We start from the raw sequence: 25,519 nt of genomic DNA on the forward strand, positions 1-25,519 counted from the left end.
TCGCTGCGCCTCGGTCGCCTCATCCGGAAAATGGGGATTTAAAAACTGGGAGCGGCACGTGGGACAACCTGAAGCAGCGTGGCTCAGCGGAAAGAGCACGGGCTATGGAGTCAGAGGGCGTGAGTTCGAATCGCGGCCCTGCCATTTGTCAGCTGGGGGACTGTGGGCGAGTCACTTCACTTCTCGGGGCCTCGGTGACCTCATCTGTCAAATGGGGATGAAGACTGGGAGCCCCACGTGGGTCAACCTGATTCCCCTACGTCTACCCCGGCGCTTAGAACAGTGCTCGGCACATAGTAAGCGCTTCCCAGATACCGACATTATTACTACCTTGTATCTACTCCCAGCGTTTAGAGCAGTTCTTGGCACATCGTAAGCGCTTAATACCCTAAAAAAGCCCCCCAAACCTCTATTATATTGAATTGTCCCAAGCGCTTAGTACAGTGCTCTGCACCCAGTAAGCGCTCAATAAATAACATCGATTCCTAGTTAGACCGTGAGGCCCGTATGGGACAGGGACTGCGTGCGACCCGATGATCTCGTTTCTGCCTCAGCCGAAAGGGGCGGGGCTACGCGTGGAGGCGTGGCCTGGGGGGGGCGAGGGGCCCGTGCGCAGGCGCCAGAAGGGGCGGGGCTGGAGAATGAGGGCGTGGCGGGGGGCCGTGCGCAGGCGCCAGAAGGGGCGGGGCTATGCATGGAGGCGTGGTCTGGGGGGACGAGGGGCCCGTGCGCAGGCGCCGGAGGGGCGGGGCTGGAGAATGGGGGCGTGGTCTGGGGCCGAGGGGGCCGTGCGCAGGCGCCAGAAGGGGCGGGGCTATGCTTGGAGGCGTGGTCTGGGGGGCGAGGGGTCCGTGCGCAGGCGCCGGAGGGGCGGGGCTGGAGAATGGGGGCGTGGTCTGGGGCCGAGGGGGCCGTGCGCAGGCGCCAGAAGGGGCGGGGCTATGCATGGAGGCGTGGTCGGGGGGGTCGAGTGGCCCGTGCGCAGGCGCCAGGGGGGCCGGGCCAGGGGGCGGAAGAGGCCGGTGGGGACACGACGGAAGTGGGGCAGCATCTCCCCGTCCTCCTCCTCCTCCTCCTCGCGTCCCCCGGTCGGCCCCCCGCCATGCACGACGCCTTCGAGCCGGTGCCCATCCTGGAGAAGCTGCCGCTGCAGATCGACTGCCTGGCGGCCTGGGGTGAGCGCGCGCCGGCCCCCGCCTGGGCACCGGCCCCCCCCCCCCCAGGACGGACCCGATGGACGGACAGGACCGTGGCCTCCCTCCCTCCGAGCCTCCCCCATCGCGGGACCCAGCTCGGGGGCGGCCTGGGCAGCTCCATCATCATCATCATCATCATCGTGCCTCGGAAAGAGCCCGGGCTTGGAAGTCCGAGCTCATAATACTAGTAACGTTGGGATCTGTTAAGCGCTCACTACGTGCGGAGCACCGTTGTAAGCGCTGGGGGAGACACGGGGGAATCAGGTGGTCCCACGTGGGGCTCACAGGCTTCATCCCCATTTTACAGAGGAGGGGACTGAGGCCCAGAGAAGTGAGGTGACCTGCCCACGGTCACCCAGCTGACAAGGGGATGCGAACCCGTGACCTCCGACTCCAAAGCCCGGGCTCTTTCCACCGAGCCACGCCGCTTCTCATGGGTCAGGGGTTCGCATCCCCTTTGTCAGCCGGGTGACCGTGGGCGAGTCACTTCTCTGGGCCTCAGTGACCTCATCTGTCAAATGGGGGATTAACCGGGAGCCTCACGTGGGGCCACCTGGGGACCCCGTATCTCCCCCGGCGCTTAGAACGGTGCTCTGCACGTAGTGAGCGCTTAACAGATACCAACGTTATCATCATCATCTCAAGCGCGCCCTCTGTGCCAAGCACTGTCCTGAGCGCTGCGGGACCCACGAGGTCATCAGACGCTTGGAGCTCCCGGGCTTCATCCCCCCATTTTACAGATGAGGTCACCGAGGCCCAGAGAAGGGAGGTGACTCGCCCGAGGCCACCCGGCAGACGGGTGGAGGAGCGGGGAATTAGAACCCACGTCCTCTGACGCCCGGGCTCTTTCCATCAGGCCACGGTGCCGCAGCTTGGCAGTGCCCGGGACTCTCCCCCGTCGTGGTGGATCGTCCCCGGACCCCGGCTCCGGCGGTCAGTCGGTCAATCGATAATGTTTATTGGGTGACTACTGTGTGCGGAGCACTGTAGTAAGCACTCCGGAGAGTACAGTAGTAGAACGGGTCGGCAGACGCCTGCCCGGGCGCCACGAGTTTGCGGTCCAGAAGGGGAGGCCGACGTTAGTGAGATAAATTACGGATACGTACGCGAGTGCCGTCCGGCTGAGGGAGGGCCCGAGACCAAGTGCCCGAGGGGGCAGAAATAATAATGATGGTGATGGTATTAAGCGCTGACTACGTGCTAAGCGTTGGGGGGGGGGGGGGGTTAGAAGGTAATGAGGTTGTCCCCCGTGGGGCTCCCAGTCTTAATCCCCAGTTTACAGCTGAGGGAACTGAGCCCCAGGGAGGCGAAGCGACTTGCCCAAGGTGACCCGGCAGCCAGGTGGTGGAGGTGGGATTAGAACCCACGACCTCTGACTCCCCGGCCCGCTCCCCTACAAACCCCAGTCCGGGAGCGGGAGGAGAGGAAACGAGGATTCGGTCCGGGCGGGGACGGGGGGGGCGGCGTGGGATTCGGTTGGCCGGCATCGCCGCCGTCTTCCTTTCCAGAGGAGTGGCTTCTCGTTGGCACCAAGCAAGGGCACCTCCTCCTCTACAGGATCCGGAAGGATGTCGGTAAGTAAGGATGAATAAATGGGGCCGTTTGTTAAGCGCCTACTGCGTGCTAAACCCTGGGGGATACAAGGTGATCGGATTGTCCCACGTGGGGCTCGCGGTTTCGATCCCCGTTTTCCAGAGGAGGGAACTGAGGCACCGAGAAGTTGGGACGCGCCCGAAGCCGCACAGCCGGCCAACGGCGGAGCCGGGATCAATAATCATGTTGGTATTTGTGAAGCGCTTACTGTGTGCAGAGCACCGTTCTAAGCGCTGGGGGAGATACAGGGTCATCAGGTGGTCCCGCGGGAGGCTCACAATCCTAATCCCCATTTGACAGATGAGGTCACTGAGGCACAGAGAAGCGAAGTGACTCGCCCAAGGTCACACAGCTGACAAGCGTTGGAGCCGGGATTCGAACCCATGAGCTAATGACTCCCAAGCCCAGGCTCTTTCCACCGAGCCGTGCCGCTTTAGATTAGATGAGATTTAGATCAGAACCCACGACCCCCGAATCCCCAGCCCGGGCTCCGGCCACCGAGCCCCGCTGCTTCTCCAGCAAGCCGGCGGTCCGCCCCGAGGGCCGACTGAATCGGAACCCCGACCCGAGCGGCCTCCCGTAACTCCCGCGGTGCCCCGGGAGTGGCGGGGGGTGGGGGGTTTGTATTGGGCCGGCGCTCACCGCGTGCCGGGCACCGTCCTAAGCGCCGGGGCGGATGCGGGCGGGTCGGGGCGGGCGGGTCCCCGGCCCACCCGGGGCTCAGGGGCGTGATCCCCGCTTTGCCGATGAGGGAGCCGAGGGTCGGACCCGCCGAAGGGCGCGGGGCCGGGGTCGGAACCCGGCTCCTTCGGACTTCCGGGCCCGGGCTCCGTCCGCCGGGCCGCGCCGGGTGGACGGGTGACAAGGAAGGCCGTTAGGACGCCGCCGCCTCGTCGACCGAGGAGCCGGCCTCCCGCCGGCGACGGAAACCGAGGACCGGGTGGGGCCCGTCGGCTCACGGCCTCCCTCCGGGCGACGGGCGGCCCGAGCTCCGGGGCCCCCGGCCGAAGAGCGGCGGGGCCGAGCGGGAGGTGGCGGTCGGTGGGGCGTATTTATTGAGCGGGCGCAGAGCGCTGCGCGAAGCGCTCGGGAGAGCCCGGGACGATACCCCGACGCCTCCCCGGCCCACAGAGAGAAAGAGCGCGGACCCGGGAGTCAGAGGTCGTGGGTCCTAGTCCCGGCTCGCCGCCGGCCAGCCGTGTGACTTGGGGCGAGTCGCTTCTCTGGGCCTCAGTGACCTCATCTGGACAGTGGGGATGAAGACCGGGAGCCCCACGCGGGACGACCTGATCACCTTGTATCCCCCGCAGCGCTTAGAACGGTGCTTCGCACGTAGTAAGCGCTCCACAAGTGCCATTATCATTATCTGGAGTCTCATCCCAGCTCTGCCGCTCGCCTGCTGTGTGACCAGAGGCAAGTCACTTCACTTCTCCGGGCCTCCATTTCCTCATCTGTAAAATAGAGATGAGATCCTTGTTCTTCCTCTTTTTTTTTAAAAAAAAAAATGGCAATTATAATGCACTGATAATAATAATAATGGTATTTACGCTGGTGATTTTGTGCCAGACACTGTAGTAAGCACCGGGGGAGGTACAAGGTAATCAGTTTGGGTACAGTCTCTGTCCCCAGGGGGGCTCTCGGCCATTAATCCCCATTTTCCAGATGAAGTCACCGAGGCCCAGGGAGGTGCAGCGACTTGCCCGAGGTCACGGGGCAGACGTTCTCCGGCGGAGCCGGGGATTAGAACCCAGCTCCTCCCGACTCCCAGGCCCACGCTCTCTCTTTCGTAGGTTGCAACAGGTTTGAGGTGACGCTAGAGAAGTCCAACAAGAACTTCTCCAAGAAGATTCAGCAGGTGGGAGTCGATGCCGCGGATCGGGGGCGGGGGAGCGGGGCGGGGGGAGCCCACGGAGCCGGCCGCGGAGGGGGGCCGGGGGCCGCCGCCCGCCACGGTCCGTTCGCTCATCCGGCGTCGTATTCGGCGAGCGCTTACCCCGTGCGGAGCGCTCCGCGGAGGCCTCGGGAGCGGACGGTCTAACGCTCAGCGGACCCGTTCCCCGCCTGCCGCGAGCTTGCGGGCTAGAGGTTTCCGGTTCTCCTTTCAGATCCATGTGGTTTCCCAGTTTAAGATCCTGGTCAGCCTGCTGGGTAAGTAGAGAACGGCCGAAGATACTACTGTTGGGACCTCGGCCCCGGCCCCCCACTTCCTCCATCCCCCTCCACCCCGGGGCGGGGGGGGCGGGTGAGGACCGTTCGCCTCCCCCGATCCCCTCAGAATCCCCGTCGCCCAAACCGGCTCAGTCGGCCAACGCGGCCGCTCCCGACGCCTCCGTATTCGTTCGCGGCGTGGCTTGGCACCCGTGCGTTTTTCCTCTCACGGTGTTTGTTCACCGTATTTCATCTCTCTCTCCCTACCGGGTGCCAGGCACCGTACCGAGCGCAGACGCCGGCCACTCGGGTCGGACGCGGTCCGCGTCCCCCGTGGGGCTCACGGTCTTAATCGCCGTTTTGCCCGGCGAAGCGACTTGGCCGAGGCGTCGCAGCGGGGAGGTGCGGCTGACTCTCAGCCCCGGGCCCCGTCCACGCTGCTTCCGTGCATTCCCGTGGATGGAGCTGGTCGACGTGGTCTTCTCCCCCCCGGCCCCGCACGGACCGGGCAGTGATTCTGGGGGGTGGGGGCGGGGGGGTCTTTTCCGAAACAGAAAATAACATCTACGTCCACGACCTCCTCACCTTTCAACAAATCACTACTGTGTCCAAAGCCAAGGGGGCGTCCCTCTTCACCTGTGACCTCCAGGTGAGTCCTCAGTGGGTTTGGTATTTTAAAGTCGAAAATCCTCCGTGGGCAGGAGGTCGCGGCGGGCACTCCGGCACGCACCCACCTGCTCCGCGTTTTTAAATCGGGCGGGCGAGAAGTACGCCCGGGCCCTGTTCCAGACAGCCCCAGGGCGGGGCCCGGTCTCCAGGGTTCTGTGACGATAATAATGATAATAATAACCGGGGTGTGTGAGCGCTTACTGTGTCCTGAGCACTGAGGTCCGTCGATCGGCTGTACTTACCGAGCGTCCACGGGGGACCGAGCCCTCGGGAGAGCGGGGTTCGGAGACGGGCCGTTCCCTGCCCTCGGGGAGCTTACGGTCTGGCGGGAGCGTCCCGGGAGGCTCTGCTGTACCCCCTCCCCTCCCCACAGCATTTGGGTATATCTGTCTATATCATTTATAACTCTGTTTTATTAACGACGTATACATCTCTGATTGTATTCTGATGGCATCGACGCCCGACTGCTTGTTTCAATGGTAGCGTCGGTGTCTGTTAAGCGCTTACTACGTGCAGAGCACCGTTCCGAGCGCCGGGGGAGACGCGGGGTCATCGGGTCGTCCCCCGTGAGGCTCCCGGTCCTCATCCCCGTTTTCCAGATGAGGTCACCGAGGCACAGAGAAGTGAAGTGACTTGCCCGCAGTCCCCCAGCTGACAGGTGGCGGCTGTTTTGCCGCCTCCCCCCTTTTAGACCGCGAGCCCGTCGTGGGGCAGGGACGGTCTCCCATCTGTCGCCGAACCGTACGTCGCAGGCGCCCAGTACGGCGTTCCGCCCACAGCGAGCGCTCAGTAAATACGATTGAAGTTAAATGCCTACCCTAGACGTTGGGGTCGCCTCCGTCGGGCCCACCCGGAAACGTCGGCTTCGGTCTCCTTTAATCCACCTCTGTCCGACTCCCCCTCCGGACCGCGATCCCCTGGGGGGCCGGGAGCGTTTCTCGCACCCCCGTTAGACCGTCCTCTCCCAGGCGCTTAGCCCGGTGCCCCGGCGCACGGTAGGCGCTCGGAAAATAAGGTTGATGGATCAGAGCCGCCGGCGGTATCGTCGGCGCGGCTTCGCGGGGGTCAAGACGGAGGGGCGCGGGGGGCCCCCGCGCCGAGAGGGCGGGCAGGGGCTCCCCCCTTACCGCCGACGGCCGTCCCCTGTCAGCACCGGGCCACGGGCGAGGAGGAGCTGCGCCTCTGTGTCGCCGTGAGGAAGAAGCTGCAGCTGTACTTCTGGAAGGATCGGGAGTTCCACGAGCTGCAGGTGAGCCCCTCGAGACCGGGAGCCCGTTGCGGGCCGGGGGATGTGTCTGTCTGTCGTTGGGGGGGGGGGGCGCCCTCCCAGGCGCCTAGTACGGCGCCTCACGCACAGTAAGCGCCCGATAAATACGACTGAACGCGGGAGGGCCGCGCCGGCGGGGCGCTTCCCGCGCCCGGGAGGGAGCCGGGGGTCCGCGGCGGAAGGAGACCGAACCGCCCGCCTCGTCTTTCAGGGAGACCTGAGCGTCCCGGACGTGCCCAAGTCCATGGCCTGGTGCGAGAACTCCATCTGCGTGGGCTTCAAGAGGGACTACTACCTGATCCGGGTAAGGGCCGAGCCGGGGCCGCTCGCCGCCGTACCCGGGGTCCGGGGGGGGGGCGTCGGCCGGCCGCGGGCGAAGAGAGGGGTCCCACCCGGGTCGGGCCCGGCGGGGAGCCGGCTGAACGTCTCTCCGTTTTTGTGTCGTCCCCTCCCAAGCGCGTAGCGCGGTACTCTGCGCACTGTGAGCGCTCAGTAAATACGATCGAATGAACGTTGCCCTCCGGGTACCCGGCTTCCCGGGCCTGCCACGTTCTGGGCTGGCAGGGGGAGCCCGGCCCGGCGGGAAGGACGGGGAAAGGGCTGCGGCCCGGGGGTCAGCTTCCAACACCGAGAGAAGCGGTAGTTGGCCCAGTTTCCAGAGCGCTCCCGTCTTTCCGGGGCCCGCTCCCGGTGGTCACGTCGTTTCCACCTCCCCACCCCCTCGTTACCGCCTCCGCTCTGCGGGCGGGGACGACGGGGGCCGGTGAGGTTAAGCGACTCGCCCCGGCCGGGTCCGGTCCCCCGCCCCGAGGTTGTAAGCTCCTCGAGGGCGTCCCCCAGACGCAGGAGGGGGCCGGCCGCCGAGGCGGGGGCGCCGAGCCCCCCTCCGGAATGGGCCGGGGGCGTTGGCCGCTCCCGGGAGCGTGGGTAACCAGCTGTGGCTTTTCTTCTCCCAGGTGGACGGGAAGGGGTCCATCAAAGAGCTCTTTCCAACAGGGAAACAGCTGGAGCCCCTGGTGGCGCCCCTGGCAGACGGCAAGGTGGCGGTCGGCCAAGACGACCTCACCGTGGTACTCAACGAGGAGGGCACCTGCACGCAGAAATGCGCCCTGAACTGGACGGACATCCCCATCGCCATGGGTGAGCGCCGCATCGCCTCCCCGCCCCCGGCGGGCCGGGGATCCGGGGCTGCCTCGGCCGAGCCCGGCTCCTACCCGCTTCCCCGCCCGGGGGCCGCGGGAGCCCGAGAAGGGGAAGGGGAACCGAAAAGAGAATCCGTGGCGCGGGCGGTGACGGCCGGGGAGCCCCCGGTCTAGGGCTCTCCCGGCCCGTCGGGAAAGGAGCGGGGAGCTCTTGGGACCGGGAGCCGCCTCGGGTCTCCCCGCCCCCTTCAGCTGGCTGACGGACGGCAGCCGGGCCTGTGGGGTCTGTCGGCCATGAGGCGGTTTTGGGGTTGTTGTTTTTCCTGATACGTGGGAGGCAGAGGGGAGACGGCCGGGACTGGAAAACACCGTCGGTGGGTGGGGACCCCGAGTGCCGTCAGTCGATCGGTAGCACCGATCGAGCACCCGCCGGAGCCGGGCGGCGGGCCGAGTACGTGGGGTTGCTCCGTACTCTCCCGGGCGCGTAGCACGGTGCCCTGCCGTCGGTCGTATTTCATTCGATAGTATTTATTGAGCGCTTACTATGTGCGGAGCGCTGTACTGAGCGCTTGGAATGGACAGATCGGTAACAGATAGAGACAGCCCCTGCCCTTTGACGGGCTCGCGGTCTAATGGGGGGAGACGGACGAGAACGACGGCAGTAAATAGGATCAAGGGGAAGAACATCTCATTAAAACGATAGCAAATAAACAGAGTCAGGGTGACGTACGTCTCATTGACAAAATAAGTAGGGTAACGAAGATACAGTTGAGCGGACGAGTACAGTGCTGAGGGGAGCACTGTATTTGTGGAGCACCAACTGTGTACCCGGTTACGGCACCCACGAAGCACCCAAGAAATACCGCTGATGGATCGGGATCGGTCAGTGACATTTGTTGAGTGCTTACTTGGTGCCGGGCACCGTACCGAGCGCCGGGGCGAGTAGACCCTCGAGGAGTTTACAGTCTGGTGGGGAAGGCAGCCGCCGATAGAGTTTAAAGATAGAAGAGGAAGGAAGACATAGATGCGTCGGGTTTGCGGTCGGGACACGCGGAAGCGCTCCGGGGGGTTTTGACAAGTCGGGAGCCGACGCAGAAGTGAGAAGCGGCGTGGCCGAGTAGGCGGAGCCCGGGCCTGGGAGTCGGGGGACCTGGGTTCTAATCCCAGCTCCACCGCCTGTCTGCCCGGTGACCCCGGGCCAGTCGCTTCATTTCTCTGGGCCTCGGTTGCCTCATCCGTAGAAGGGAGATTCGAGATGGGAGCCCCTCGCGGGACGTGGACCGTATCCCCCCGATTGTCTCCTGTCCACCTCAGGGCTCAGTAGGGTGCCGGTCGTATAGGAAGCGGCTAACAGATACCATTTTAAAAAAAGCGAAGTGGTTGGGGGAGCGAACAGGGAAGAAAGAGATGGAGAAGTCCCGCAGTTCTCTCCCGGGGCGCTGGGCAGTCCCAAAACGTCCTCGCGCGGGGTCCCGGGGCCCCCGCTGACCTCGGTCGTCTCTCGGTGACCCCCACGCACGGCGACTGTGACCGTACTAAGCTTCCTGTAGGCTGGGGATGTCTCCGCCAACTCCGTCGCCTTTTACTCTCCCAAGCTCAGTACGGTGCTCTGCGGCTAGTGCTCAATAAATGCCATTAGCGAGAGGGGGCTTGGCCCAACCCGCCCCGATCCTGGGCCGGGCAGAGGCGTCCGAGCCTCGGGGCAGCCAGTGAAGGAGTCGGGACGAGACCCAGGAGGAGTCAATGTCAAGGGCATTCATTCGATAGTATGTATTGAGCGCTTACTATGTGCAGAGCTCTGTACCAAGCGCTTGGAATGTACAATTCGGCAACAGACGGAGACGGTCCCTGCCCTTCGACGGGCTTACGGTCTAATCGGGGGAGACGGGCGGACAAGAACAGTGGCAACAGATAGAGTCAAGGGGAAGATCATCTCGTGAAAACAGTGGCAACTGAATAGAATCAGGGTGATGTACATCTCATTAAACAAAATAAACAAAATAAATAAGATGATGAAGATATATACAGTTGAGCACCGATGGGCGAGATGTCACCTAGGCGGCCGGGAGCGGTAGTCCCAGCGGGCCTCGTTCATTCATTTATTCGGTCGCGTTTATTGAGCGCTTACCGTGCGCAGAGCCCCGTAGTAAGCGCTTGGAAAGGGCGGTTCGGCAACGGAGAGAGACAACCCCCACCCAGCAACGGGCTCGCGGTCCAGAAGGGGGGAGACGGACGACGAAACCAAACGAACCGACAGGCGTCAATAGCATCGGTAGAAAGAAATAGATTTACAGATTATAGACATGTCATCGATAAAACAGATAGAGTGAAGAATATGTACATATCGTATTTACTGAGCGTTCAGTGTACCGAGCGCTTGGGAGAGTACAGTATGAGAAAGTTGCCCACGACGAGCTTCCGGTCTAAAGACCGTGACTGAGAGTGACCCCGCCCCTTCGCCCCTCGCCCCGAACGAGGGGCCGCAAGATCGTCTGCCGCCGGAATCGGCTGCCCGAGCCCCAGCCCGGTCCCGGGGGCTCCAGGATGGACGCGGGGGGGGGGGGGGGGGTGCCGAGGGTGGTGGGGGGGCAGGCCCGGGGGCCCCGGGCCCGGCCGAGGAGCCGTCCGTGACCCTCGCGCCCTGTCGCCCCCGCAGAGCACCAGCCTCCGTACATCGTGGCCGTGCTGCCCCGCTACGTGGAGATCCGCACGTTCGAACCCCGGCTGCTAGTACAGAGCATCGAGCTGCAGCGACCCCGCTTCGTCACCTCCGGAGGGTGAGGGTCCCTCCGGCCGCTCCTCCGGGGCCCCCGCCAGCCTCTCGGCGGTGGGGGCGTTGCCTGCTGCTTCTCCCCTTGGGCAGAGGGGAGGGTACGGCGAAGGGCCCCGTCGCCGTTAGAGTCGTCGTCGAGAAGAAGAGCCTTGGCTTTAGTCGGGGGCGGGTGGGCTCGGGGGAGAGCCTCGGGTTTTCAACCCACCCCCCGCTCGGTGGAGGCTTCCTCCGGGCCTCGCGGAGGCCGCCAGGTTCTGGGCCGGGTCTGCCGGCGGGACCCTCGGGGTTCCGTGGTGCCGTCCCGGGGCCCGCTCCGACCGCCGCCCGGCTTGGCTCTCTGTGCCGAGCGAGGTCTCGGGGCCGGGCCTTCGGAGGTTGCCCTGCAGCTCCCCACAACTGGGTCATTTCCACTCCTCGGGGAGCAGGGACCAAGATGAACGCAGGCCGTCCGAGCCGGGGGCCCTCGGGGGGCCCCGGGGTCGCCCTTGGGGTTTCGATGCCCGCGAGGGAGAAAGGGAGGCCGGACCTCTCCCCCCCCCCTCCCCCCGAGCCAGTCCTAACCCGACCTCGCCCGGCCGGGGCCCCGCTCGCCCTCCCGGGGTGACAGCAGAGCCGACGCAGCCCTTGGGGCCCAGCCCGGGGGTTCTGGGCACGGGTCCGCCAGGCGGGCACCGGAGCCCCTCTCCCGAGGGTGCGGCCCCCTCCGGCTGAAGGATCCCCCTCCCCGCCTTCCTCCCCGTCCAGCTCAAACATCGTGTACGTGGCCAGCAATCACTTCGTGTGGCGGCTCCTCCCGGTCTCCATCGCCACGCAGATCCAGCAGCTCCTTCAGGATAAGCAGTTCGAACTGGCTCTGCAGCTGGCGGTGAGCGCCGGACCCCCGACCGGGCGACCCCGCTCGGGCCCGGCCCTCGGCACGCTCCCTTTGCGCCGGGACCCCGGTGGTCCCCGGGACCGAGGCCACCTTCCGGGCGTGCCCGGCCCCGCCCTGGCGTCACCCGCTTCCTCTTCCGATCCCGTCGACGTCACCGTCTCCGAGACCTGACTCTCGGCTCTCCCCGGGGGTGGGACCGGCCGGGCGTCCGGCCTCGTCGGCCACCGTGCCGCTTAATTGGCTCCGCCCCTTTCCCCCGCCAACCGGTCAGTCGACCACGAGTGCTCACGGAGCACCTGCTGCGGGAGAGCGCTGTGGTCGTCTGCCTCCCCCGGCTAGACTGTCAGTTCCTCGAGGGCAGGGATCGTGCTTCCCTAGTCTGCCGTACCGTCCCGGGCGTGTGGGACGACGGTTTGAATACAGCAAGCCCGCGATAAGTATCATCGGTCGATTCGTGGACGTAGTCCTCTCCGCTCTAACAGTAATTCTAGCTGTCAAGCGCTCACTATTTGCCAAGGCCGGGGTGGATCCCAGCTCTGCCACCTGTCCGTGGTGTGACCGTGGGCAAGGCACTTCACTTCTCTGGGCCTCGGTTCCCTCCCCTGCAAAATGGGGATTAAGTCTGTGAGCCTCCCGTGGGACAGCCCGACGACCCTGTATCTACCGCAGCGCTTAGAACGGTGCCCTGCACGTAGTAAGCGCTTAACCAATGCCAACACTGTTATTATCATTATATAAGAAGATCAGGTCAGACGCGTATCTGCCCCACGTGGGGTTCGCGGACTAAAAGGGAGGGAGAAACAGGTGTGAATGCCCCTTTCCCAGGTGAGAAAACAACAGGCCCAGTGAAATGAATTGCCCGGGACCGCACGGCTAGCAAGGGGCGGGGCCGGGTTCGAACCCAGGTCCTCCGCCTCCCAGGCCCGTCCTCTTGGCGCTAGTCCACTCCGCTTCTCCCCCCGCCCTCCCCCGTTGAGCAGTCACAGGCTTTGCGTCCCCGCAGCCTCCGTGAGAGCAAGCGCGGTCTCCCCCGGGGTTCCTCGGGTTGTCCCGGAGCTCCCTCCCCCACGGGGACCTCAGCCGGCCTCGTCCTCGCGTCTTCTTAGGAGATGAAGGATGACTCAGACAGCGAGAAGCTGCAGCAGATCCATCACATCAAGAACCTCTTCGCCTTCAACCTCTTCTGCCAGAAGCGCTTCGATGAGTCCATGCAGGTCTTCGCTAAGCTCGGCACAGGTAATGGGGCGAAGCGGGCGGGTGGGTGGAGGCCCGACCAAGTTGCCGGCACCTCCCCCGGAGGCCCCTGGGCCTGGGAGGGCCCGGCGACGCTTCCTTGCCCACCCTTCTGCGACGCGGGAGAGGAGCGGGCCCCCCCCCGGCCCCTTCGAATAGCCCGACGCGGCCCCCCGCCCAGGACTTCCCGGTCGGTCTTATTTATCGAGTGTTTATTGTGTGCAGAGCACTGAAGCGCCTGGGAGAGTCCGGTACAACGATGAACGGACCCGCTCCCCGCCCACAACGAGTTTACGGTCCAGAGGGGGAGGCGGACGTTAGTATAGATAAATGACGAACGGGGACGTGAGCGCCGTGGGGCTGGGAGTGGGGGAGAATAAAGGGAGCGAGTCAGGGCGACGCAGGAGGGAGTGGAAGAGGAAAGGAGGGTTTAGGGAAGGCTTCTTGGAGGGGTTGGGCCTTCAGGATCACTTAGGAGGGGGGGAAGAGTCACTGAGAGGAGCTGGGGGGGGCCGGGACCGGAGTCAGGATTCGGCAGGCCAGAATCCCAGATAGACGGTTTCCGGCCTAGGCCGAGGGCCACGGTCCTGAGGTTTTCCCGGCCCCGGCCGGGGGTGGGGAGGGAGGCTTTGGATAATCTGGATTTTTGGCCCCAGCTACGCCACTCCGAGGTGCCGGGGGCCCGGAGCCGGAGGGCGGGTCGGCCCTGCTTCGACAGAGCAGCTCTGCTTTTCCGCTCGGTCATCCCGCCCCGAGGCATCGGGGCACCGGGGGGAGCGGCCCGGGTCGACGTCGAGCCGTCGGGCGCTGGGCGGTGCGGCCGGGCCCGGACTGAGCGTGTCGGGGTTTCCGGCCCGCGCAGATCCCACCCACGTCATGGGGCTGTATCCCGACCTCCTACCCACCGACTACCGCAAGCAGCTGCAGTACCCCAACCCGCTGCCCGCGCTCTCGGGGGCGGAGCTGGAGAAGGCTCACCTGGCCCTGATCGACTACCTGACCCAGGTGGGTGCGGGCCGGGGGTGCCCGCTCCGGGGTCCCGGCACCGAGGGGGAACCCCCGGAGAGACCTAGAAATGAGTGGCCTCCGCCTCAGAGCCTTACGTCGTCGTCAGGGCGACCTTTCCCAAGAGCTCAGTGCGGTGCTTTGCACGCAGCGAGCGCTCAGCGGTCGACCGACCTAAAGCCCGTCAGGGGAGGTGGTGGGTGAGCACGCACACGGAGATTCGGGGGGACGTGAACGGCCCGTGTTGGTTCCGGAGATATCCCCCCGCCCCCAACGCTTGGGCCCACGCCTGGGGGGTCACCCCGCCTCCGCTGCGGCTGGCCGACGGGGTTCTGAGCCGGGGGCCCGAGAGGGGAGAGGCCCAGTAGGGGCCCGGGACCGAGCGGCCCGTTTTGGCCCCTGCAGAAGAGGACGCAGCTGGTGAAGAAGCTGAACGACTCGGACCAGCAGTCCAGCACCTCCCCGCTCATGGAGGGCACGCCCACCATCAAGTCCAAGAAGAAGCTGCTGCAGATCATCGACACCACCCTGCTCAAGTGCTACCTCCACGTAAGCGGGCCCGTCCCCCCCCTCCGCCTTCCTCCCGGGATGGACGCCCACCCCCTCCGGGGCCCGGGACCCCGATCTGAGTCCCAGAGAGGAGGACGGGGCCGGGACGTGGGCAGCGCCGGGGGAACCGCGCCCCTCGTCCCCCTGGGGATCTGCGGGCGGCCCCGCCCCACCGGGCCCGACGTTCCTCGGCACCCTGGAGAACGCCCCCGCCCTCCACCCTGCGGGGGATCCGGGCACCCCTCCCGCCCCCACATCGGGGGCCCCGAGCACCCCCGGCCTCGCCGCCCCGGGGAGACGAGGGTCGTCGATGAGAGCAGCCGGCGTCAGGCCTCCGCTCCTCCCGCAGACGAACGTCGCCCTGGTGGCCCCCCTGCTGCGCCTGGAGAACAATCACTGCCACATCGAGGAGAGCGAGCACGTCCTGAAGAAGGCCCACAAGTACAGCGAGCTGATAATCCTGTACGAGAAGAAGGGCCTGCACGAGAAAGGTAGACGGGGAGCCGGGGGGGCCAGCTCGACGGTCACCCGCCGGGCGCGAGCCCCCGGTGACCCCCGGGTTGGGTTCAGCTCTGCAGGTGCTGGTGGACCAGTCCAAGAAGGCCAACTCCCCGCTGAAGGGTCACGAGCGAACCGTGCAGTACCTGCAGCATCTGGGTGAGCGGGGGCTCGGCCCGGGGACCCCCGGAGTCGGGGCCGACCCTCCTCCTCCCCCCCGGGGGAGGGCCCGGCTGGCTTAGGCTGGAGCAGGTCTCGTCCTTGGGGCCGGGGCGGAGTTCTTTTCCCTTGTAACCCCCCCGGAGTTCCCCAGAGAGACCGCTTCTTGCCCTGCCGGTTCTCCCTGGTAGAGCCCCGAGCTCCGACCCGTGTCTACGCCCGGGTCCCTGGGACGTGGCGCGCCAGGGAACGCGGAAACAGACTCGCTGGCTGCCCCCCACCCCCCCCCCCCCGGCTCCTCGATTGACACCCCTGCTTCCTCTGCTCCTCCCCGCCGGCCCGCCGCTCACGCACCCAAGGGAGAGCGCCGGGGGCCGGGGCCGGGCCCAGTCGGCCCGGCCATCGGCGACCCACCCCGTGTCTCTCCCCCCAGGCACCGATAACCTGCACCTGGTGTTCTCCTACTCCCTCTGGGTGCTCCGAGATTTCCCGGAAGACGGGCTGAAGGTAGGCCCACCGAGCCCCCCGTCCTCAGCCGGAGGTGGGGGTGACCGGAGGTCACCCGGAGCCTCTCTCCACGATCCGTTCCCCACCGGGGCTGAGGAGAAAGGGACGGGGGCCCGAGGCGTGGCGGGGGCAGACGCCGCGGCCGCCGACTCTTTGCCGAGATCTGCCGGACCCCGGCAGGTAGTCGGTCGGCGAGCGCCTGGTACGTGCGGGCCGCTGTATTAGGTGCTTGGGACGGTCGGGTCCTGGGTGGTTGAAACCCTGAAGTGTGCTGCCAGCCAGGGGGCTGGGATGTCCCCGTCGCCAGGGTCCGGCCTGGATCCCGGGGAGGAACTGGGAATTGGAAGCGGCCGGGGCCGGCGGGGGCCCTGCCAACTGGCGGCCTTTCCCTTTAGATATTCACCGAAGACCTCCCGGAGGTGGAGGCCCTGCCTCGCGACCGAGTGCTCGGCTTCCTGGAGGAAAACTTCAAGGGCCTGGCCATCCCCTACCTGGTAAGGAAGCGGCCGCTCGGGGAGACGCCTCCGCAGATTCCCAGCGGAGTGAAATCGGGGCGGCCCGGGGCAGGAACGCCGTGGGGCCCGACTCCAGGAGCTGGATTTGGCTAACGTCGGGGAGGAGGGAGCGAGGCGGCCCGCGGTGGGGATTACAGTACTGCGTTGGCCGCCGTCAATCAACGGCGTCGCCTGAGCTCCTGTCGTGTGCGGAGCACTGTACTAAGCGCTTGGGAGGGCGCAGGCCAGTTAGGCCCTCGAGGAGCCGACGCGCTAGTAGGGGAGAGGCGGGAAAGGAAAACCAGATCAAGCGAGACGCGGTCTCCCGCCGGGAAGAGGTGAAAGCCTTCCCAAGTTGGGCCCGAAGAGGGCCAGGCGGGCCCGGCTCTCTCCGGCTCCGGCCGGGGGGTGACCGGCCCGGCCCCACCCCCGGTCTCCCCGTTGGCGGCAGGAGCACGTCATCCACGTCTGGGAGGAGACGGGAGCCGACTTCCACAACCGCCTGGTCCAGCTGTACTGTGAGAAGGTGCAAGGGCTGATGAAGGAGTACCTCCGCTCCGCCTCGGCAGGTTCGCCGTCCCCCAGGCCCCACGGGCCGGGAGGGGACCAAACCGTGCCCGGCCCCGCCGCCGCCCAAATAATAACCGTGGCCTTCGCTAAGCGCTTACTCGGGGCCGTACTAAGCACCGGGGTGGATACGAGTTAATCGGGTGGGGGACGGTCCCGATCCCCATGTTACAGAGGCGGGAACTGAGGCACGGGGAAGCGAGGCGACTTGCCCGAGCCCACACGGACAAGTGGCAGAGCCGGGATTAGAACCCCTAACCCTTTGACCCCCAGGCCCGGGCTCTCTCCGCTCCGGCAGGGTCTTTCTCTGAATGAATTCGTTCCCAGCAGCGTGTGTCCCGGGGAATCGGGGAGTTGGTCCGGAGGCCACCCGGCCTTCTCGTCACCCCGGCCAACCCTCCCGCAGTCCTCTGGTTCTCGGGCCCGGAAGCGCGGCCCGCGCCTTGCCCTCCCGTACCCCCCTCCCTACCCCGTCCCCTCCCCGGGTCCCACCGGCCCCCGCGGGGCACGCCAACCCCTCTGATCGCGCTGGGCCCGGCCTCCCTCAGACACGGCCCCGGTCCCCGCCGGGGACGAAGGAGGGGAGCTGGGAGAATACCGGCAAAAGCTCCTCGCTTTCCTGGAGATCTCCAGCTGCTACGACCCCGGCCGGCTCATCTGTGACTTCCCCTTTGACGGTGAGCGGGGGTGTTCGGGGCGCGGGCCCCGTTGGGCAGCCCCTCTCTCGGGGAACGAGCCTCTCCCGGCGGGGGACCCGGAATCCCCCTCTGCCCCCCAGAAGTAGCAGCGACGGAGCTCCGGCGAGGGGCTTCGGAGACGGAGTTCTCCTGGAGCGGCGGTGGTCGGCCCCCGCACGGTGCCGGTGCCCGGGGGTGTGAGCGTCTCTCCCTCGCCCCCACAGGCCTCCTGGAGGAACGGGCTCTCCTCCTGGGGCGCATGGGGAAGCACGAGCCCGCCCTCTTCATCTACGTCCACATCCTGGGCGACACGAAGATGGCCGAAAGGTAGGCTTCCTCCGCGGCCGGGGGCGGCCCGGTCCCGCGGCCGCTCCTCTGCTGCCGGGCTCCCCTCCCCCACCAAAGGGCCGGTGAGGGCGGCCACCTCTGGCCCCGGGACGGCGGCCCCGGGGCTCGGCCGACCCCGCCTCACCGCCCCCTCGCCCTTCCAGGTACTGCCAGAAACACTACGACCAGAACCGAGACGGCAGCAGAGACGTGAGTAGCGGTCGTCCCCACACGGGTCCCCGCCGGCTGTCCGGGGGGGATGGGAATTGCGGAGGGTCAGGAAATCCCGCAGCCGTCTTGGGGCCGCCGGGTCCCCCGCTCCTCCTCCCGGATGGCACGGAGGCCTTTCGTGGGCAAGCGGACCGTCGTTCCCCAAGCCCCGTTGACCCCGGGCCCTCCCCTCACCTCCCCGTATCCGGGGTCTTCGGGGAGCCCCTCGCGCTTCACGTCGGTCCTCTGGTCGTCCCGCCAGAGTCTTACGGGAAGTAGCCGAGGGGAGCGGCGCTTCCTGGCCCGATGGGGGGCTCTGATGGGGATGTCCCAGCTGACCTCCGATACGAGGGCCCGGACTCCGATTTTCCCGAGCCGCCCCCTTCCGTTGCCCCCTTCTGTCCTCGGAACCTTCCCGGGAGAAAGCGAGGGCGGCCCTTCTGATGGTTATCCCCGTTTCGCCGATGAGGAAACCGAGGCGCACGGTCCCGGTCTCCGCCGAGGAGCGGCTGAGCCGACGTACGTGGCCTTCCAACCCCTCCGTCCCTTCCGGGAAGAGGCCCGGTTGGTTTCTGGCCAAGGAACGGTCCCTTCCACCCCCGTCCCGGCTGGGCAAGGGGCATCCGGGTGGCATTTGTGCCGACCGGCGAGGCGGGGTGGCCTGGCGGAAAGAGCGAGGGCCTGGGAGTCGGAGGATTTGCGCCCTCGGGCAGGTCGCCTCGCTTCTCTGGGCCTCGGTTACCTCATCTGTAAAATCGGGGGTTCAATCTCCGTTCACCCTTCTACGTAATAATTGTGGTATTGGTCACCTAGACGGTCAGCCCCAGTGGGACGGGGACGGTGTCCAACCTGATGAAGTTGGATCCACCCCAGCGCTCAGAACGGCGCTTGGCAGTTAATCCGTCGCTGGTGCTTAGCCGAGCGCCGACTGCGTGCAGAGCGCTGTGCCGAACATTTGAGACGGCACAGTTCAACAGGATAGTGGATACCTTCCCTGTTGAGAAGCAGCGAGGCTCAGTGGCAAGAGCCCGCGTTTGGGAGTCAGAGGTCATGGGTTCGAATGCCAGCTCCGCCTCTTGTCGGCTGTGGGACTGTGGGCGAGTCACTTCACTTCCCCGGGCCTCAGTTCCCTCGTCTGTAAAATGGGGATTAAGTCTGTGAGCCTCCCGTGGGACAACCCGATGAGCCCGTATCTCCCCCAGCGCCTAGAACAGTGCTCTGCACATAGTAAGCGCTTAACAGATGCTAACATTATTATTATTATTCCCTGCCCATAATGAGCTTACAGTCTACAGAGAGAGGTGGGGCGTGTAGTGAGGTCTCACAATAACAATAATGATCTTCTTACCAATAATAAATCGTATTTACTTGTAATAATAATTTTTAAAATTACTAGCCAGGTGTGCCTGTCCTTAACAGGCGCAACAATAGTAATCTTACTACCGATAAATATTTCTTAATCGTTTTTTAAATTATTGACCAGGTGTACCTGTCCTGAACAGGTACAGCCCCAATAATACTATTTACTAATTCTTATATTATGATTATGAAGTTAATAATTATTCTAAATAATGATTTTTTTCCCATTTTTAACCAGGTGTACCTGTCCTGAACAAGTACAGCCACAATAACAATCTTATTATTACTAATTCTTAGAATATATTATTATTATTGAGGTAGTATTTATTCTCAATCATGATTTTTTACAATTATTAACCAGGTGTACCTGTCCCGAACAAGTACAACCACAATAACAGTCTTAATCATTCTTATAATATTATTATTATTGTTACTATTTATTCTTAATAATGATTTCTTACCATTTTTAACCAGGTGTACCTGTCCCGAACAAGTACAACCCCAATAATCATCTTATTGTTACTAATTATTATAATATGTTATTCTTATCGAGTTAATATTTATTCTCAAGAATGATCTTTTACAATTTTTAACCAGGTGTACCTGTCCCGAACAAGTACAACCCCAATAATCATCTTATTACTAATTATTATAATATGTTGTTACCATTGAGTTAATATTTATTCTTAAGAATGATCTTTTACAATTATTAACCAGGTGTACCTGTCCCGGACAAGTACAACCCCAATAATCATCTTCTTCTTTAATGATTCTCATTATTTATCATTAAGTTAATCTTCTTCAAAATGCTTTTTTCCGATCATTAACCAGGTGTACCTGTCCTTGCTCCGGATGTACCTGTCACCTCCTAGCGTCCACTGCCTGGGGCCCATCAAGCTGGAGCTGCTGGAACCTCAGGCCAACCCTCAGGCGGCCCTGCAAGTCCTGGAGCTGCACCACGGCAAACTGGACACCACCAAGGTCGGGGCCGCCGGGCGGGCCGGGAGGGGAGGCCCCCGAGGGGCCGGAGCCGCGGCCGGCCCTTGGGCCTCACCCCCGCCCCCCCCGCCCCCCCCCCAGGCCATCGACCTGCTCCCGGCCAACACGCAGATCAGCGAGATCCGCATCTTTCTGGAAAAGGTCCTGGAGGAGAACGCCCAGAAGAAGCGATTCAATCAAGTGCTGAAGAACCTCCTCCACGCGGAGTTCCTAAGGGTAGGGCCTCCCGCCGCCGTCGTCCCCCGGCCCGCCCCACGGGTCCGGAGGAGGGCCTCCCGGCCTCGGCTCCGAAGGCTCTAGCCGCCCGCCCGGCTCATCCCCGGCCCCGTTGTCCCCAGGTGCAGGAGGAGCGAATCTTACATCACCAGGTGAAGTGCATCATCACGGAGGAGAAGGTGTGCAACGTGTGCAAGAAGAAGATTGGGAACAGGTGAGCTTCTTGCCCCGTCCCACCTAGGCCCGGCCCCCCCCCCCCCGGTCCGGCCTTCCTGCCCCGAGGTGGGGCTCCCCGGGGAGGGGAGCAGTCCCGGGTGCGGCCCGAAGGATCCGCGGGGCACGGGGGGTGGCGCCTGGACCTGGAAAAAGGCCCGGGAAGAGAGCATTCCAAGCAGGTTTGGTAACTTCCCCCGCTTCCCAGAGAACTCGGGCCCCGGCTTAACGCAGTGACGGGTCCCGAGCCGGGCCTCCGGTGATGATAAATAACGATAACCTGGTATTTGAGCGCTTCCTGTGTGCCAGGCACCGTGCTAAGCGCTGGCGTGGATACAGGCGAATCGGGTTGGACACGGTCCCTGTCGCCTGTGGGGCTCGCAGTCTCGATCCCCCGTTTACGGATGAGGTAACCGAGGCGTAAGAGACGTGAAGTGACTTACCCCGGGTCACCCGGCAGACGAGTGGTGGTCGACTGGGGGCGGGGGGCCCCCCCCGGGAGCCCCCCCAGGCCCGAGAGACAGATCCCGCGAGTCCGGTGGCGAGGGCGAGGTGGGCCCGGGCGTCCGACACCCACCCCTCCCCGTCTTGCGCCCGCCGCCCCCTCACGCCCGCCCCCCACCTCTCCAGCGCTTTCGCCAGGTACCCCAACGGAGTCGTGGTGCACTACTTCTGCTCCAAAGAGGTCAGCGCCGCCGACACCTGAGCAGGCGGAGCCGAGGGTTCGGTCGGTGGTCGGCAAAGCCCGCGGCTCTCGGAGGACCGGGAGAGCCCTGGGCGTCTACGCAGGATGTGTCTCCTCTGGACTCCCCCGCCCCCCGCCCCTCGCCTCCTCGCAGCCACCCCCCAACCTCTCCGGACTGACGGCGCCCTCCACCTGGCCGGGCCGAGGGAGAGCGGAAGCGATGCCCGCCGTGGCGGGCCGGACCCTCTGATCCGCCCAGTCGGGAAGTGCGTCTGAGCGCCGGCTGCGGGGGCGGCAAACGGGTGTCCCTTCAGGCCGCGGGGGGGTTGGGGGGTGTAGTCTCTTAGGTCACTGCATGTCTCCTCCCCGCCTCGGCGGGGTGCTTGGCCGAAACTCAGGCCCAGGACTGGAGAAGGGACCCTGATCGAAGCCCCCCTCGCCGCTTGGACGAGGTGCAGAATTTCCCCGGCAGCAGCAACGGCCCCTTCCTTCCCCTCTCCTTCCCTTCTCCCAGTCGCCTGCGTCTCTCCTCCTCGGGGTCTCCCGGGACGTCGGGAAGAATTGGTTTTGGCACGAGTGTTTGCTTGACCCGTCAGGGAATCTCCCCGGAACCGGGATCCCTAACGAGAACCTCCGGGGCACCCGTGGGGGTGGGAGGGAGAGCTGTGGATTTTGTGGGGTGTGGGTCAGGACGTCAATAGAGACTAAATCCACCCTCCCTCCCGCCCCTTGGCATTGTACAATCGCTGCCCCCGGGGTCGGGCACATCCCTGGCATCGTCCCTTCCGCCCCCAGGACCGGCAGGGAGTCGGCGAGCTCAGGAGGACAAGGCCGGGCTCTGACCTTTGGCTTCCCGGGCGGCCCCCTGTGCCCTCTCGGTCGGTCGTGCCCAAGCTGGAGTTGGAGCCAGCGGCAGGCTGGGGCTGGAGGGGCCGGGGAGCTGGTACGGGGTGGGCAGGGGTGGCGCCTGGACTAGAGGCGTGGTCCCAACATAGAGCTAGAGGGATGGGACAGTGTTTCGTGCCAGGCCCGGGGAGAGGGAGGGCAGATGGGGGCTAGTCACCCGAGCTCTAGGGAGCCTGTCCACCCCCCCGGGTTCTAGCCCGGTGCCGAGGAGGGGCAGAGAGCCCCTGAGGGCCCTCGGGTTCCTCCTGGGTGTTCTGCCTGCTTGGGTGGGTGGCTGGGGGGCAACTACGGAACCACAGTTGGCTGGGCAGGGTCGGAGGGCTGCGTGGGAAACGCGGAGAGACAGATGCCGCCCTGCGCCGGGTCTCCCAGGGTGGGCGGCTCGGCCCGGGTGCGTTGACCACCCCCGTCCCCCTCCCCTTCCTCGGCTTCAGGGCGATCGGCCCTGGTACGGGACTCGTGCCCCGCCCACCCTGCCGCCGTCCGTCAGCTCTGGATTCTGCCGAAGGGGAGGCGGGCTCGTTCGAAAGCAGCAGAATAAAGGTCAGGTACTCCAATGCCCGCATTTCCTCTGACGGACTCTGCCCCCTTTCTGCCCCCTGAAACTCCATCCTGGCCTGGCATAGCGCCCACCCCTCCCCACTGGTATCAGTACCGGGATACACCCCACCCAGCCGCCTGGGTTGGCGCCTCACTCTGGCATCGCTCCACACCAGAACCCAAGACCCCTGCGGCTCTGGGAACGAAAAACTGGGAGGGGGTTCGTCTCCTGTCAGGATCGGCGACCCCAACGTCGAGCTTAATTCTGCCCCCTCCTCGGTGGGGAGGCGCCTCTCCCATCCCCCACACCAGTCTCTTCCATGGCCCCGTTTTTAGTTCCACTCCCCCAGCCCCGGACCGTCCCGTTCCCACCGTCGGCCTTCCGGGCGGCATTGGCTGAGATAAGATCGGGCCGCGAGCCAGGTGGCATGCTGGAAAAGTGACTTTTTGGGTGGAGCGTCAGAGTCGGGTAGATAGTGCACGTTAAACTGGGGCCTGGCGGGCGAGTGGTTGGGTAGTTCCCGTAACCTGCCTTCCCACCCAAATTCTGAAGAACAAAGTAACATTTTCCCAATCTTTCATCCACTCCTTGTCTTAATCCCCTCCTGTCTTTTCCAGGCACACTGACCAGTCTGTGAAAAAAAAACTAGACAGGTGCGGGCCTGGGAGGCCAGCGGGTGGGAGGGGAGGAAGGTTAATCTGGAAATCAGCCCTGCCGAGGAAGGGTGAGTTGGGGTGATGGATGGCAGCGCGGGGTCAATAGCTTCTTTCACCCCCCTCCCCGTTCCTCCTCCTCCTCCGCTGTAGGGGAGCGATTAATAAAGAACTGCTTGTTCTCTGTAGAACATCTGGCTTGGCCGCTTCCCCTCCTTTACTGTCCTTCACCCGGGCCCCGGGGGAGAAAAGCGAGGAGGGAAAGGGGTCGGCCGAACCTCGTGCCCCACCAGAGGTTCTCGCACCAAGGAGGTGAGGGGAGAAGGGGCGGTTAAGAGACACTTAGGGATGAAATAGGAACGGTTAAGACAATATTAGAGGCCGGCTCGATGAGGTGTTGAAGAGGTATTGGGCACCGTGGCTAGAGGAGCGGAGTTTCAGCCTCCTCGGGGCTTAGAGTCCGAGAGTCGGGGCTCCGGCCACAGTCACCCGGTAGCCTCGGCCTTCCCAACCTTTTGGAAGGCTCCTCGTCACCCCTCGCCAGCCCGGCCGGAGGACGAGAGGCTGGCGGGGTGAACGTCCTCTGGGGTCGAGTGGCTGTGGGCCCACGGCCAGGCAACGTCTCCAGGGTAGTTGCCCCCAGTGGACCCAGGAGACCCCCCTCGATGGGTCTCCCGGGCTTCCGGGGATGCCGTAACCCCGGGCGGGAGAGCAAGCTCCTTTGCCGACTTGGCACCGAGGGGCAGCCGACAGTCCCCGCGACTTCAGCTTCGATCCCGCGACGCCCCTCGCCTTCCCGGTGACTGGGAATGCCGCCCCGTTCCGTGACCCTCGGCGGCATCCTCACCTCCGACCCGCCAGGGGAGGTCAGGGCTCAGTGTCATTTGTCGTGGGGGTGGAGAAGGGGGACAGCGCGGCCCAGGGGAAAGAGCCCACTGCTACCGGCCTGCTGGGTGACCTCGGGCAAGTCAACCTCTCTTGGCCTGTTTCCTCATCTGTAAAATGGGGTAAAATAACTTCTCCCCGCCCGTTAGACTGGAAACCCTTTGTAGGACAGGACCCGATAAATCTCGCTTTTGCCCCAGTGTTAAATTCGGCGCTTGACCCCTAATAAATCCTTGGTATGGCTGAAAGCCGGAACTCCTATCCCGGGGTTTCTGGGTGGCAAAAAATAGTGTTCATAACATACCTGGTACAGTCTCTGGCATAGAGTAAGCACTTAACAAATACCATATTATTATCGTTAGTAAGCACCGGGGTAGATACCAGCTAATCAGGTTGGACAAAATCCCCGTCCCACACGGGGATCATTTTACAGATAGGGGAACCGAGGCCCAGAGAAGTGAAGTGAGTTAGCTGAGGTCACAGAGCAGAGAGGGGACAGAGGTGGAATTGGAAGTCAGGTCTTTCTGACTCCCAGGCCCGGGCTCCTACACCAGGCCTTGCAGCTTCTCGTCTGGGGGTCCGGGGTGTTTAGGGGATGAGTGGACGGGCTCAGAGGGGGCAGCAGCTGCGGGATCTGGCTGGGGTGAGCCCGGCCCGGTCCAGTCCGGACTCCTCTTCTGCCTGGGGAGGTGGAGCGGGTTGGGGGGAACCGGGCTTGTGCCAACGGAGATGAGGGGGGGACCCACGCCCCTGCCTGGCTCGGCCTGGGCCGGGGTCACAGAACCGGCTTTAGCCCGCCTCGGGTGGGGAAGGAGGAGGAGGGAGAGAGAGAGAGAGAGAGGAGAAAGAGACAGAAAAGAAAGAAAAAAGAGGGGAAAGAGACACAAAAGAGAAAGATAGAAAGTGACAGGGAGAAAGACACAGAAAAGAAAAAGAGAGACGAGAGAAAGAAGAAAGGAGAAAAAAGACAAAAGAGAAAGATAAGAGAAAGCAAGAGGAGAAAAAAAGAAGAGAAAGCGACAGAAAAGAGAGGATAAAGGCAAAAGAAAAAGAGAAAGAGCGAAAAGAAAGGAGAAAAAAGACAAAAGAAAAAGAGAGAGAAGGATAGGAGAGAGACAGAAAAGAGGAGAAAAAAGAAAAGAAAAAGGACAAAAAGGCAAAAGAAAAGAGAGAA

At 64.1% G+C, this 25,519-nt stretch overlaps 1 protein-coding gene across 1 annotated transcript; it reads left to right on the plus strand.

The window, feature by feature from the left end:
• Positions 1-980: 980 nt before the first annotated feature.
• VPS39 (VPS39 subunit of HOPS complex) lies at positions 981-23,651 on the plus strand. The gene is made up of 25 exons (XM_029077900.2): positions 981-1,175; positions 2,705-2,770; positions 4,580-4,644; positions 4,895-4,937; positions 5,492-5,586; positions 6,757-6,855; positions 7,085-7,177; positions 7,830-8,013; positions 10,672-10,792; positions 11,533-11,653; positions 12,769-12,898; positions 13,758-13,900; positions 14,306-14,449; positions 14,799-14,940; positions 15,020-15,106; positions 15,540-15,613; positions 16,009-16,107; positions 16,559-16,676; positions 17,223-17,351; positions 17,576-17,678; positions 17,843-17,888; positions 20,079-20,228; positions 20,328-20,462; positions 20,585-20,676; positions 21,306-23,651. Exons 1-25 carry the CDS (start codon positions 1,103-1,105, stop codon positions 21,379-21,381), a joined length of 2,628 nt encoding a protein of 875 aa, XP_028933733.1. The 5' UTR covers positions 981-1,102; the 3' UTR covers positions 21,382-23,651.
• The last annotated feature ends 1,868 nt before the right edge of the window (positions 23,652-25,519 follow it).

Source organism: Ornithorhynchus anatinus, chromosome 13, assembly GCF_004115215.2.
Source record: "Ornithorhynchus anatinus isolate Pmale09 chromosome 13, mOrnAna1.pri.v4, whole genome shotgun sequence".
In the NCBI taxonomy this organism is placed as follows: domain Eukaryota; kingdom Metazoa; phylum Chordata; class Mammalia; order Monotremata; family Ornithorhynchidae; genus Ornithorhynchus; species Ornithorhynchus anatinus.